The 12697-nt window shown below is 61.7% G+C and overlaps 6 protein-coding genes across 6 annotated transcripts; 3 read left to right on the top strand and 3 right to left on the bottom strand.

Moving 5' to 3' along the window:
• Positions 1-724: 724 nt before the first annotated feature.
• Positions 725-1277, top strand: COLE_00571 (uncharacterized protein; the record flags this gene model as incomplete). Its single annotated transcript, XM_018423306.2, has 3 exons — positions 725-1014; positions 1046-1185; positions 1225-1277. The coding sequence occupies 3 exons, from the start codon at positions 725-727 to the stop codon at positions 1275-1277; spliced, it is 483 nt and encodes a 160-aa protein (XP_018278452.2).
• Positions 1278-1435: 158 nt separating this feature from the next.
• COLE_00572 (uncharacterized protein) lies at positions 1436-3167 on the bottom strand (the record flags this gene model as incomplete). Its single annotated transcript, XM_018423305.2, has 3 exons — positions 1436-2793; positions 2918-3030; positions 3082-3167. 3 exons carry the CDS (start codon positions 3165-3167, stop codon positions 1436-1438), a joined length of 1557 nt encoding a protein of 518 aa, XP_018278451.1.
• Positions 3168-3250: 83 nt separating this feature from the next.
• COLE_00573 (uncharacterized protein) lies at positions 3251-4345 on the top strand (the record flags this gene model as incomplete). Its single annotated transcript, XM_018423304.2, has 3 exons — positions 3251-3409; positions 3447-4061; positions 4094-4345. 3 exons carry the CDS (start codon positions 3251-3253, stop codon positions 4343-4345), a joined length of 1026 nt encoding a protein of 341 aa, XP_018278450.1.
• Positions 4346-4627: 282 nt separating this feature from the next.
• COLE_00574 (uncharacterized protein) lies at positions 4628-5464 on the bottom strand (the record flags this gene model as incomplete). Its single annotated transcript, XM_018421393.2, has 2 exons — positions 4628-5309; positions 5346-5464. The coding sequence occupies 2 exons, from the start codon at positions 5462-5464 to the stop codon at positions 4628-4630; spliced, it is 801 nt and encodes a 266-aa protein (XP_018278449.2).
• A 1666-nt stretch (positions 5465-7130) lies between these two features.
• Positions 7131-7618, bottom strand: COLE_00575 (uncharacterized protein; the record flags this gene model as incomplete). Its single annotated transcript, XM_018427575.2, has 3 exons — positions 7131-7201; positions 7245-7384; positions 7425-7618. 3 exons carry the CDS (start codon positions 7616-7618, stop codon positions 7131-7133), a joined length of 405 nt encoding a protein of 134 aa, XP_018278448.1.
• A 1771-nt stretch (positions 7619-9389) lies between these two features.
• COLE_00576 (uncharacterized protein) lies at positions 9390-12617 on the top strand (the record flags this gene model as incomplete). Its single annotated transcript, XM_018425751.2, has 3 exons — positions 9390-9568; positions 9706-12355; positions 12402-12617. 3 exons carry the CDS (start codon positions 9390-9392, stop codon positions 12615-12617), a joined length of 3045 nt encoding a protein of 1014 aa, XP_018279848.1.
• Between the last annotated feature and the right edge of the window lie 80 nt (positions 12618-12697).

The raw sequence follows: 12697 nt of genomic DNA on the forward strand, positions 1-12697 counted from the left end.
GGTGAGGACGGTGGAGAGAGGATGGACTAGAGGTCTGTATGGAGATTGACGCGTCTCGACATTATTGATTTCATGGAGACGCGTTTGGTCCCGCCGGGAGCTCAGAGCGGGGCAGAAGAGCGGAAGGTGCCTGGAATGGACAAGACAAGATTCGGCAAGCTCGACTGCCAATCCTCATCAACCCAATTCTCCTCATCATCAACAGCACAATGGGACGCGGTGGCGGTACTTCTTCGCGCGGACGTGGGTGAGTGCTTCGTGGCGGTGGTTGCTGGGTGGCGGCGAGGGGAGGGCTGGCCGAGCGTAAGCGGCGGATGTGGAGCCGGTGGCAAGCTTCCAACTTTTCTTGTGATCAGCACATCTTTGTGCACGGCGGGCAGCGCGGCCGGCGGCGAGCGGCGAGCGATGGCGCGACCGCTTGCACGACTGCATGCGCTGCTGTCACAGCGACATGTGACATGCTCTGCCGCGCGAAGGCGACCCGGACGCACATGCTTGGCGTCAGCCTGGCCAGCCGGCCCAAGCTCCACCGCCGTGACAACGGCGACGGCATAAATGGCTTGCACTCGCCTGCGAGACAAGCTAGATCCATTTCTCACCCCTCTTCTCCCTGCTGAAACACCCTCCCCAACAAGACAACCCTTCCCCTTTACCCGCTGACATCAGAAAGTTCAAGGTGACACGCGGCGGCGGCCGACACTTCTCTCGTGATCTCGACGACCGCATGCGCCCCGACACGGTGCAGCAGGAGGAGAGCAGCGAGGAGGAGACCTCGGAAGAGGAAGACGACGAGGTCGAGCACAAGCTCGCGCCCGAGATGGCCGCGCTCAACCTCAAACTCGGCAACACTGTAGCCATCGAGGAAGACGAGGACGAGGGCCTGAGCCGCGCGGAGCGCAAGGCGCGCAAGAAGGCGGCGGCCAAGGTCGAGGAGAGCGAGGAGGAGGAGAAGGGCGGTGAGGACCTGCTCAACCCTTGGCCGGCGAAGAAGGCGGAGCCGAGCCGTCGCGAGCGGTGAGTGTGCAGCAGGATGAGCTGACGACAGCGAGGCCGCCGAGAAGAAGAAGTTCCAGCAGCGCCAGGCTGCCGGCAAGACGCAGCAGGCCAAGTCGGACCTTGCGCGTCTCCAGGAGATCCGCAAGAAGCGCGAGGCTGCCGCTGCCCAGCGTGCCGCGGAGCAGGAGGGTGGGTTTGGCTCATGTATCGGAACCAGCTAACACGCAGAGGCTGCGCGCGAGGCTGCCGAGAAGTCGGCGCGTCTGGTCGCCAAAAAGTAGGCGGTGGAAGTGCGCAACGCGGACCCCCTAGCCAGCCCACGCAGACTGTGACAAGCCTCGACACATACCTACATACACATCGTCTCTCGTCTTTCTCACATCCCGTAGAGCGTAGAGCTCCTGTAGCTATGCAGTGCATGCGACTATATACTGGCGCTCTACGCCTCCTGGCCCGCGACCATGCGCTCGCCCTTGATGATGGCGCCGGGCTTTGCCTCGAATCCCGGGCCGAACTCGCAGTCCTTGATCTGCGCCTTCTCGCCCACCCGCACATTGTTCGCCAGCACGGCGTTCTCGAGCCGCGCACCCTCCTCGACAACACAAAAGTCCCAGAGGACACACCCGGTGAGCTTTGCATTCTTGCCGATGACGCAGTGCCTGCCGACGATGCACTTTTTGATGCTCGCGCGCTCGCCGACACGCACGCCCTCGCCGACAAGCGAGTCGGGCGAGATCTGCGCGCTCGCAGCCACCGCGTCCTCCTTGTCCTCTTTAGCGCGCGGCGCACCCCCAAGCGTCTTGACGAGATGCCTGTTCATCTCCCAGTATCCGGCGATGTTGTTCGCGCGGAGGATGTACTCTGGCTCTGGGCCGGCGGGCTTCGCGCCCTTGCCCTTGGCCGGGGCGGGAGCGGCCTGCTCCACCTCTGGCTTGACGACGACGACGCGGCACGTCCAGCTCGCGCGTGCGTGGCGTGCGCGCGCGCTCTTGCCCGTGCGCCCGACGCGGGCTTTGAACGCCAGCAGCTCTTCGCCGGCGCTCTCGGCCGGCGTCTCGCTTTCCTCGCGCGCCTCGGCCGGCTGCGAGCGGTATGCGGCGGTGGAGCGGGCGAGGGCGTCGGCGAAGGGGTCGCGGCGCGGGGGGTCGAGAACCGGTCCCCACTGCTCCGCCAGCCCCGTTTGCCACGTGCCCTTGAGCAGCCAGGGGATGAACTGCTCCTTCATGGAGGTGAGGTCGCGGCTGCGGCGGGACGCGAGGAGGTCGAGCACGGTGCGGCGGAGGACGTAGACGTGCGCGTCGAGGAGGCGGGTGGAGAGCGAGAGCTTGGGGTGCGCACTGATGAGCGCCATGCGGAGGTCGAGGTCGGCGTTTTCGAGGTCGTCGAGCGGCGTGACTTGCAGGAGCTCGCTGGTCGTCGTGTCCGTCGCGACGAGCATGCGCTCTTCGCTCTCGCGCACCGCCTCGGGCGCTTCGTACCATACGCTCGTGAGGACGGCGTCTGGCGTCGCGCGGTGCCGGTCGAGGATGGACGCGAGGGTCAGGGACGACGGGAAGGAGATGTCGCACGGTAGAAGGATGAAGTCACTCTTGATGTCGTTGCGGAAACGTTTGAGCAGGCGCGCCGTCCCGCTCTTGTCTTCCAGATCGTCTTCGTCGTCCTCGCCCTCGGCGTAGGTTTTGAGCACGACGCGCGGCTCGCGCTGGTGCGACGACGACGAGTACTCGAGCTGGAGATATTCGGTGAGGTATTCGGAGATGGCGGCGCCAGCGGACGGCGGGACGATGAGGAGGACGTCTGGGGTGAGCTTGTGTGGCAAAGCGCAGCGGGGACGGAGAGGAGCGCGGCGACGCTGGTCAAAGTAGACAAGGACGACCACCACGAGCACATCCTAGCCCTCATCCTACCGCCACAAGCGCACCTGTCAAGCCAGCGGCAAACACCCAGTCGAGCACGATGTTAATAACGGGCTTGTTGCCGACGGGCATCAACGCCTTGGGGACGACATTCGGGCCCTCATTGAACGGGAAGAGGCTGCAGTCAGCCTCGGCCTCGGCTCGCCTGCCTGCCTGTGTGCGCGCTCACTTTTCTCCCTTGCCGACAAGGATGACAGCCATAAAGTCCTGCGTGTCGTACGCCGGCCGCTTCTGCTCGCTTTGTCGGGGGTCCATGGTGTGGTGGGTGGTGACAAGGTAAGGAAATTCCAGTCGATCATCCACCTCCACTTTGTCCATCCACCCTTCGACTTGTCCGAATGCCCCACTCACACCACTCCCACTCGGGCCAGTTCTGCCGGCACGCAAAGGACAGCCTGACCGCGGTGGTTGCCGAAGCCGCGCGGCGCGGCTTCCGCGTCTTCGGGCTGAGCGAGCACGCGCCGCGCTACCGCGAAGCGGACCTGTTTCCAGAAGAGGTGCGCCCCGCCCCTCCCAGCACTCCAGCTAACGCAGGCCGACTTGACGCCGCAGGACCTCGCGGACGCGTACACGTCCTTCCTGGCCGCAGCGGAGGCGCAGCGTGCCGCGCACCCCGCGCTCTCGCTGCTCATCGGCATCGAATGCGACGCGATCACGCCGCTCGATTCCGCCGGGCTGGCGCGGCTGCTCGCGGACGCGCGGATCGACTACGTCGTCGGGTCCGTGCACCATGTGCGCGGCGTGTCGGTGGACTTTGACCGCGGGACGTGGTTGCGTGCTGTGCGCGCGGCGCGGCGCGGCGTCGACGAGACGACGATGGTGCGCGTCGATGGGAAGCTCGTGCTCGCGCCGCGGGACGCGGATGCCGCGCTCGCGGACGGGTATGTGCCCGCGCCGGAGGAGATGGAGGCTTTTCTCGCCGCGTACTTTGACGCGCAGATGGGCGTGCTCCAGGCCCACCAGCCGGAAGTCGTCGGACACTTCGACCTCTGTCTCCTTTGGGTGCCGGAGGCGTCGTTGGACGCCGTGTGGGACCGCGTCGAGCGGAACGTGCGCTACGCCGTGGGGTACGGCGCGCTGTTTGAGGCAAACGCTGCCGCGCTCCGCAAGGGTTGGAAGACGAGCTATCCCAGCCCGAGAGTCCTCCAGGTGAGCCAAAGAGGAGGAGGGGCTGACGCCAGCTCATCATGTCGCTCGGCGGCCGCATCTGTCTCTCCGACGACAGTCATGGCGTTGCGGCTGTCGGTCTCAATTACCTCCCCATGCGCGAGTATCTCGTCCAGCAGGGCGTCAAGACGGTGTGGCATCTCGTGCGCGCTGCAGAGGCGCAGGAGGGCGACGAGAAGGTCGGGATGCGTGGGCGCGTGGTTGCGCGCCCTGTCACAGGCTGGGAGCACGACGAGTTCTGGGAGACGTTCAAGGCGACCATGTAGACGTGTAGACGTGAAGACGTGTAGATTATTATAGACCTGGCGTGCATGGACAATAGTGCTCCGTGGAGGAGTGTCCTGTGAAAAGCCTGCTCATCCCACTACTCGACCACCATCACCCTCAACCCCCACACCCACGCCCCGCCGCCCACCCAAAGACGAGAAGCTACATGTTGAGTGAAGGCTTCAGATACACGTCAGTAGCCCCTCTACGTGTCTACAGGTTCGACTCGGCTCGGCTCGGCTTCTACGAATGCATTGCGTCTACAACTTGGGGACCTGGGGTTAGCGTACTGTCGCAGTCCCCGTGGCAGCACAACTCACTCGAAGCGTCTTGGAGACCATGGCGGCGGCCCAGAGGGCAAACACAATAGCCGCAACGTGCACATCGCCGTCGCCGTTTCCCTTGAGGCCGTCGCCCCACAGCCGTACGACGCCGAGAGGGACGTCAGTGTGCTTGCCGAGCGCGAAGAAGCCCTGGCGGACGCACGCGGCCATGCTGGCGGTAAGGAACAACGAGGACGGAATCGGCAGGCCCTCAAAGTACTTGGACTTGCCGCTGGCGTCGGCGGGGAGAAGGGCGACGGTAGCGTTGAAGCGGGCAAGGCGGGCCAGGCCACCAGAGACAAAGAGAAGGAGGCAGAGCATGTCGAGCGGCGTGCGAAGGCCAAGCGTAAAGGCCAGCGTGGCAGGCGCCACGCCAAAGCTCACAAGGTCAGCGAGCGAGTCCATTTCCTGACCAAGAAGGGAGCCGCCACCACGCCAGCGCGCGACCTTGCCGTCCAGAGCGTCAAAGCCGAAGCCGGCCATGGGGAGGACGAGGGCAAAGTACAGCCACTTGTAGGCCTCCTCGCTGGGCGGGCCGGGCAGGTTGGACGAAAGAATCAGGTAGCGTGCGCTGCTCATGATACTGAGTGTGCCGCAGACACCGTTCATGATTGTGATCAAGTCTGCGAGGCGGAAGTTGCTATTGTCAGCGTGGAAGGATTGCACGAGTGCTCACCGGACCAGAGAGAAGTGTCCGTCGTCATCCTTGTACTGCTGAAGCTCCTTGCGCTTCTCCTCCATCTTGACTTCCAAGTTGGAGGCGCCCTTGCCGGCGCGCTGGGTGAGGTTGGACATTGTAGCCACCGAGGAAGGTGTGAGTGCTAGGTGGTGCGGGATGGCTCGGAGTTGTGACGGTAAAGCGTAACGTCAGGAAACCTGGGGGAATTGGGAGGAGGGAGAACGTTGAGAGTGCGGTTGGAAAGGGCTGGAGGATTATTGAAGCGTGACTAGAGAGCTGGAGAGTAAGAGGAAGAAGAAACAGCGAGTGATGATGATGGAACAAGCAAAGAGCGGTGGGGCGGGCGGCAACGGCGGCGACGGCGGTCAGAGAACCATCACCCCAACCGTCAACCGCCGGAATCAGATTGGCTCGTGTCTCCATACGTCACTGCCTCCACCCGTCGTCGTCTCGATCACACCTCATGCAACAAGCCAAGACAAGTGCGTCACCGCTTTTGGGTCCTCGCTACTGGGCCAAGAGCGTCCCGCGCATACTACTGCACCTCCAACACCCCCGATTGACTGTTGACTTGATGTTGTACATATGCAGGGTACAGGACTACCTATCACTTCCAGCAACAATGCAAGGGCAGCACACTTACGCCAGCACACCGACACGTATACACACATCCAAGCCTGCGGCCTGCGGCTTGCGGCCTAATGACCGGGTCCGCCAACACACCTCGCCATGTACGCCCTCCACACATCGTCGCCAAATGCTGGGTTGGTCTGTAAACATCAGCACACAGGCCTCATCTTGCAACCAACCTGCAGGAGGTGTATCATCGTACCGACCAAGCGCTCCTTGGGCATCTGGTGATACTGCGCTTGACCATTGTTCGGGGCGTACGTTGATACTAGCGCATCGCGCATGCCATCAGGAGATGGGTTACCCGGCACTGCGGGCCTCGGTTGTTGCCCAGGGAATGGAGCCTGCTGGTGATTCCGAGGTGGAGACACGTTCACGTTCGTGCGGCCCCCAGTACCACCATCGCCAACACCCCCACCGCCGCTACCGTCGCCGCGATGACCGGGGAAACCGCGCTGAGTGGTCTGCGGCACGTGTCCCATGGAATGTGGGCCACGTACTGGCGAGACGGTAGTGCGAGGCGGTACCGGGCCTGCGGTGCTGATACCGTGGGCAGGTGGATGAGGGATGTAGGGGAAGCTTGGAGCACCTCCACCTAAAAGACTCTTGAACAGGCCGTCAGCAGTCTCGTGTGGGGAAAAGGCCGCGGTCGACATGGGAGGAGGGGGTGGGTGCGGGGGCTGAGGGGTAGACGAGTCGCTATGACCAGGGGCGGGCGAGGTTGAATAATGCGAATATGGCGCCTGAGGGCCGACAAAAGGGGCAACGTTGGTAGTGTAGTGGTGAGGGTTCTGGGGCGGATGCTGTGGGTAATAAGAGTGCACCGGTGGCTGGACAGCAGTATGATGCGGCTGAGATTGAGGTACGTGGGCAGGAGTTGTGGCATTAGGAGCGGGCAACTGACATTGTCAGCAGGGGTCAATCAGAAACAACGAACGGTGGCAAGGCCTGCAAACAGGTGGGCAAGATGGTCATCGGGATCAGGCTGCTGCGTCGGTTGAGACGGCGCTGTTGTTTGCTGCGGGGCGACTTGCGCGGGAGCCTGAGGCGGCTGGGCGGAGGAAGGCGCAGCTGTGTTAGTAGTAGCTTGGTCTCCTGGCTTGATTGGAGGCCCGACAATGCTGGAGTCAGCACTCGGACATGGTCAGCAATTCACCTGTTGATGCGGTCGAAAAGACGACGGAGAGGTGTGGCATCAGAAAACCAGAAACGGGGACGCTCCGCTGGGGTATTAGTGCAAGTCTCAGCAAGGTGTTAGCGACGTACGCTCGCCGCGCCTCGCAACCTCGAGGAGCTTATCCTCATCATGGGCTTTAATCCTCATCTCGGTAGGGTAGAGACCCCAAAACTGATTCTTTACACCAGACCTGTTAATCATGTACAGCGCATACTCTGGTGCCTTGGTGCTGGGGCGTGAGCGGGGAAGCGAGGGGCTGTATCACTCACCGACGGATGAGAAACAGAGGCCCCATGGCGGGCTGCTTGACGTATTCACCGAGACTGGGGACATAGTTGTAGACGCTAACAATTCCCACACTGTCGATGATCTCGGCAAAGAATGGGTCCTTACGCCCAATGACTCGGGCGTTGACATTGTCGTCGCGCGGGGCGGCGGATGTGGTGGCGGCGCTGCTTGCCATGGGAGAGGAGCCTGCGGCAGGTGGACAATGGGGGGGGGTAGGGGGGGGGACGAGGAGAGGGAGAAGAGGGAGGTAACTCGGGTGGAAGGAGGGAGGAGGGAGGAGGGGGGGGGGGGAGGGGAGGGAGGGGGGAAAGTGGGATGCAAAGCGAGCAATGGAGAGCAATAGGAGATAAGAGTGTTGTAGATGATCAAAAGAGGACATCCATTCGACTGGATCAGTCGAGCCATTCAAGCGATGACGACTGGGTATATCAAGGTCACGTGAACATGCGCGTGTCGAGCGCGTGGCCATTATTGAGCACCCCCTTTTGTATTCTATGAGAGGCTGATCGGACGGATGAAAACGTTTCCACTGCCAATGACGTAGAGCAGTAAGTCACCGCCCCAGCTACCAGCTGCCAGCTGTCAGCGCCACAAAGCGGCAGTGGCTGACTTGGCGCCACCCAACGACGCGTCGGCTTCCGCGTCGTTAGTGCATGTAAGTGTAATAGAGCAAAAGTATTACTTGTACGGCCACTAGGTGTGTAGTGCGCTCAAGCACGAGAGTTGCACGGGCGCATGGATCGAGGGGGCGCAGGCGTGCCCCATCGCATGACTTCTGAACCATGTTATGGTATAATCGCATTGAGGAAAGTCACCGTCCACGACAAGAGAGCCGTGTTGCACGCCATCCCCCCGCCTCTGATCCTTGCAAACGCGCGCAATGTCTGGCGAGCATGTCGAGAGCTGGTACCCCTGCCTCTACCCCCATCTGCGGTCAGATGCATGATGGGCTCTGGTCAAGAGACTCTGAGCGGAGTAACTCTTGGCTAGGGCCGGTGGTCAAGGCGCGTTGCCCCACAAACCAGATCACCCCACAGTCACCCCCCAATCTTGACACGGCGCGTGAAAGATGCATGTCTGCGCGGGGGCGTGAGAAATGCATTGATGATTGATTGGTTTATCCGCATCCGCTCCAGAGCTGTACACGTACTGTTGTACTGTTGTAGTCTGATGCGGGGAAGCAGGCAGCATTATAAAAGTCTTTGACAACATGATCACTAATAACAATAGGTAGTGGTGAGGTGGACTGGACTGGCAAGGCAATAGATGGATGGAGCATCTAGGCTGAGCACACTGAAAAGTTCTGAAATTCTGATGGGATGGATCGACGGAGCGGCTACGGGGTGGGGTCTACGTAGCAGCAGTAGCAGTCGTCGGATACAGCGACGTATGCACGCACTAGGCGCGTGGGTGAGTCCGCGGAAGAGAGCGAGCACAGAGCAGAGAGCGGGAGATGAATGACCGGGGGACCGAGAGAGGTCGAGATGTCCGAAAAGGCCGAGGAGGCGGCGTTGAGCGGTTGAGCGGGGGAGGAGGGCGGCTGCCGACGGTGACACCACAGGAGCCCTCGCGAGCATCAGGCCAGGGTCAAGTCAGGAGGTCCCACCCACCCAAACGACCCTCCCACGAATTGGAGCATACGCTCATCATCACCTGCCACCTCCTCCGCCTCTCCGCTTTCCCTCGCACCACTTACTCCTCCTCCTCCTCCTCCCCCCCCCCCACTCTCTCTCTCCACTCTCTCTCTCATCCTCCTCATCTCTCTCACATCTCTCTCTTACTCTTTCTCATTCTCCACCTGTTAGTCAAGTCTCTCCATCCCCATCTCGAGACAAGACTATCTATCCTCTTTCGACTTTCCCTTTCCTCTGCTCCCCTCCCCGCCCCCCCCCCCCCCCCCCTCCTCCACCTCCCCCCTCGCGCGCTCCACTGGAGCTACAATCATCATGCTTCGCACATTGCCTCGTCGCTGCATCCCCCGCGCCTCGCGCATCGCGGCCGCACGCCCCATCGCTGCCTTCGCCGTCCCAAAACTCGCCCGTAGCCTCGCCACTCCCGCAAAGGCTGTCCCACCTAGCCCCATCGACGCCTTCGCAAATGGCGCCAACTCGTACTACATCGAGGAGTAAGTTGCATACAGCTCTTCCCGCAGTGGACATGGTGTCCGCCCACCCCAGGGCTGGCCGTCTCCCTGCTCTTCAACAGTCCTGTACCATGAAAGCTAGCTCTCTCAACAACCCAATCCATGCTGACATATACCAGGATGTACCGCGACTGGAAGAACGACCCCAAGTCGGTCCACGCTTCCTGGCAGGCCTACTTCTCGGGTCTCGACAAGGGTCTCCCTTCCGCTGCCGCCTTCACTCCTCCTCCTGGTCTCCAGTCTGGTGAGGCCAACGTTTTGGAGCCCATCGGCGGCGCACCCACTCTCAACCTACAGGGCGGCGGTGAGGTCTCGGACTACCTCAAGGTCCAGCTCCTCGTCCGTGCCTACCAGGTCAGAGGTCACCACATGGCCAAGCTCGACCCTCTCGGCATTGGCCACGCCGACCTCGAGGGCTCCCCCGTCCCCGAACTTACCCCCGAGTACTATGGCTGGACTGAGGCCGACATGGACAAGGAGTTCACCCTTGGCCCCGGTATCCTTCCCCGCTTTGCTGGCACTGTCAAGGATGACAAGCTCAAGCTCCGCGACATCATTGCCGAGTGCAAGAAGATCTACTCGAGCTCGATTGGTTTCCAGTACATTCACATTCCCGACCGTGGCCAGTGCGACTGGCTTCGTGAGCGCATCGAGGTTCCCACTCAGTGGAACTACTCCACCGAGGAGAAGCGTATGATCCTCGACCGCACCATCTGGTCGGAGCTGTTTGAGAAGTTTGTCGCTTCCAAGTACCCCAACGAGAAGCGTTTCGGTCTTGAGGGTTGCGAGTCGCTCATCCCCGGTATGAAGGGTCTTATTGACGCCTCGGTCGACGCCGGTGTCCGCTCCATTGTCATTGGTATGCCCCACCGTGGTCGTCTCAACGTTCTCGCCAACGTCATTCGCAAGCCTCTCGAGGCTATCCTCAACGAGTTCGCTGGCAACAACGACACTGGTGATGGATCGGGCGACGTCAAGTACCACCTTGGCGCCAACTACATCCGCCCCACTCCTTCGGGCAAGAAGGTCTCGCTCTCGCTCGTTGCCAACCCTTCGCACCTCGAGGCCGAGGACCCCGTCGTTCTTGGCAAGACCCGTGCCATCCAGCACTTTGAAGGTGACGAGGGCACCGCCGACCACTCGATGGCTGTCCTTCTCCACGGTGACGCTGCGTTTGCCGGCCAGGGTGTCGTCTACGAGACCATGGGCATGTCGCACCTCCAGAGCTACGGCACTGGCGGTACTATCCACCTGATTGTCAACAACCAGATTGGTTTCACCACCGACCCCCGCTTCTCGCGTTCGACTCCCTACCCTTCGGACATTGCCAAGGCCATTGACGCGCCCATCTTCCACGTCAACGCCGACGACGTCGAGGCCGTCAACTTTGTCTGCATGCTCGCCGCAGAGTGGCGTGCTACCTTCAAGAAGGACGTTGTCATCGACATGGTCTGCTACCGTCGCCACGGCCACAACGAGACTGACCAGCCCTCGTTCACCCAGCCTCGCATGTACCGCGAGATCCAGAAGCACCCCTCGGTTCTTCCCATCTACTCGGAGCAACTCATCAAGGAGGGTGCCTTCAGCGCCAAGGAGATCGAGGAGCACCGCCAGTGGGTCTGGGGCATGCTTGAGAAGGCTGCCGACGAGTCCAAGGACTACAAGCCCACGGCTCGTGAGTGGCTCTCGTCCTCGTGGGAGGGCTTCCCGTCCCCCAAGGAGCTCGCCGAGAAGGTCCTCCCCCAGCGCCCCTCGGGTGTCTCGGAGGAGACTCTCAAGAAGATCGGTGAGATCATCTCGAGCTACCCATCGGACTTCACCCCGCACAAGAACCTTGCCCGTATCATCAAGAACCGCGGCAAGACTGTTGCCGACGGCCAGGGCATCGACTGGTCGACTGCTGAGGCCCTCGCCTTTGGCTCGCTCTGCCTCGAGGGCACTCACGTTCGTATCTCCGGCCAGGACGTCGAGCGTGGTACCTTCTCGCAGCGTCACGCTCTGATCCACGACCAGGAGAACGAGTCGACTTACACTGCGCTCAAGCACCTTTCGCCTGAGCAGGGCTCGTTCACCGTCACCAACTCACACTTGTCCGAGTACGGTGTTCTTGGCTTTGAGCTTGGCTACTCGCTCGTCTCGCCCAACTCGCTGACCATGTGGGAGGCGCAGTTCGGTGACTTTGCCAACACTGCTCAGGTCATCATTGACCAGTTCATTGCCTCGGGCGAGCGCAAGTGGCTCCAGCGCACCGGTCTTGTAATGTCGATGCCCCACGGCTTCGACGGCCAGGGCCCAGAGCACTCGTCTGGCCGTATCGAGCGCTTCCTCCAGCTCTGCGACGACGACCCGCGCGTCTACCCCTCGCCGGAGAAGCTTGAGCGCCAGATCCAGGACTGCAACATGCAGGTCGTCTACCCCACGACCCCGGCCAACTACTTCCACGCCCTCCGCCGCCAGCAGATGCGTGACTTCCGCAAGCCGCTCATTGTCTTCTTCTCGAAGGCTCTCCTGCGTCACCCGATGGCCCGCTCCAACCTTTCCGAGATGACTGGCAACACCATCTTTGAGCGCTTCCTGCCCGAGGCCACCCCCGACGCCCTTGAGGCGCCTGAGAAGATCCGCAAGCACATCCTCTGCTCGGGTCAGGTCTACGTCGAGCTCATGAAGGAGCGTGAGGCCCGTGGCATCAAGGACGTTGCCATCTCGCGTGTCGAGCAGCTCTCGCCCTTCCCCTACGACATGGTCACCCCCGAACTCGACAGGTACCCGGTGAGTATTTTAGAGCTCTTCTTTGTACTTGCGCTGACGGACGCAGAACTCGTCTATCTGCTGGGTCCAGGAGGAGCCGCTCAACATGGGCGCTCACAGCTACGTTGCGCCCCGTCTCGAGCTTGCCGCCAACCAGACCGAGCACCACAAGGGCAAGACTGTCGAGTACGCTGGCCGCAACCCGTCGTGCTCTGTTGCCACTGGCTTCAAGAACCAGCACAAGATCGAGGTCCAGATGATCAACGACCAGGCCTTTGCGTAAACGGGCGCGCTGCGGGCGCAGTGGGCTTGTCTGTAGTTTTCGTGTACCATCATGCATCAAATCGAACGGCGGTGACGGAT

Source organism: Cutaneotrichosporon oleaginosum (genome assembly GCF_008065305.1).
Source record: "Cutaneotrichosporon oleaginosum strain ATCC 20508 chromosome Unknown ATCC20508_contig01, whole genome shotgun sequence".
Classification (NCBI taxonomy): domain Eukaryota; kingdom Fungi; phylum Basidiomycota; class Tremellomycetes; order Trichosporonales; family Trichosporonaceae; genus Cutaneotrichosporon; species Cutaneotrichosporon oleaginosum.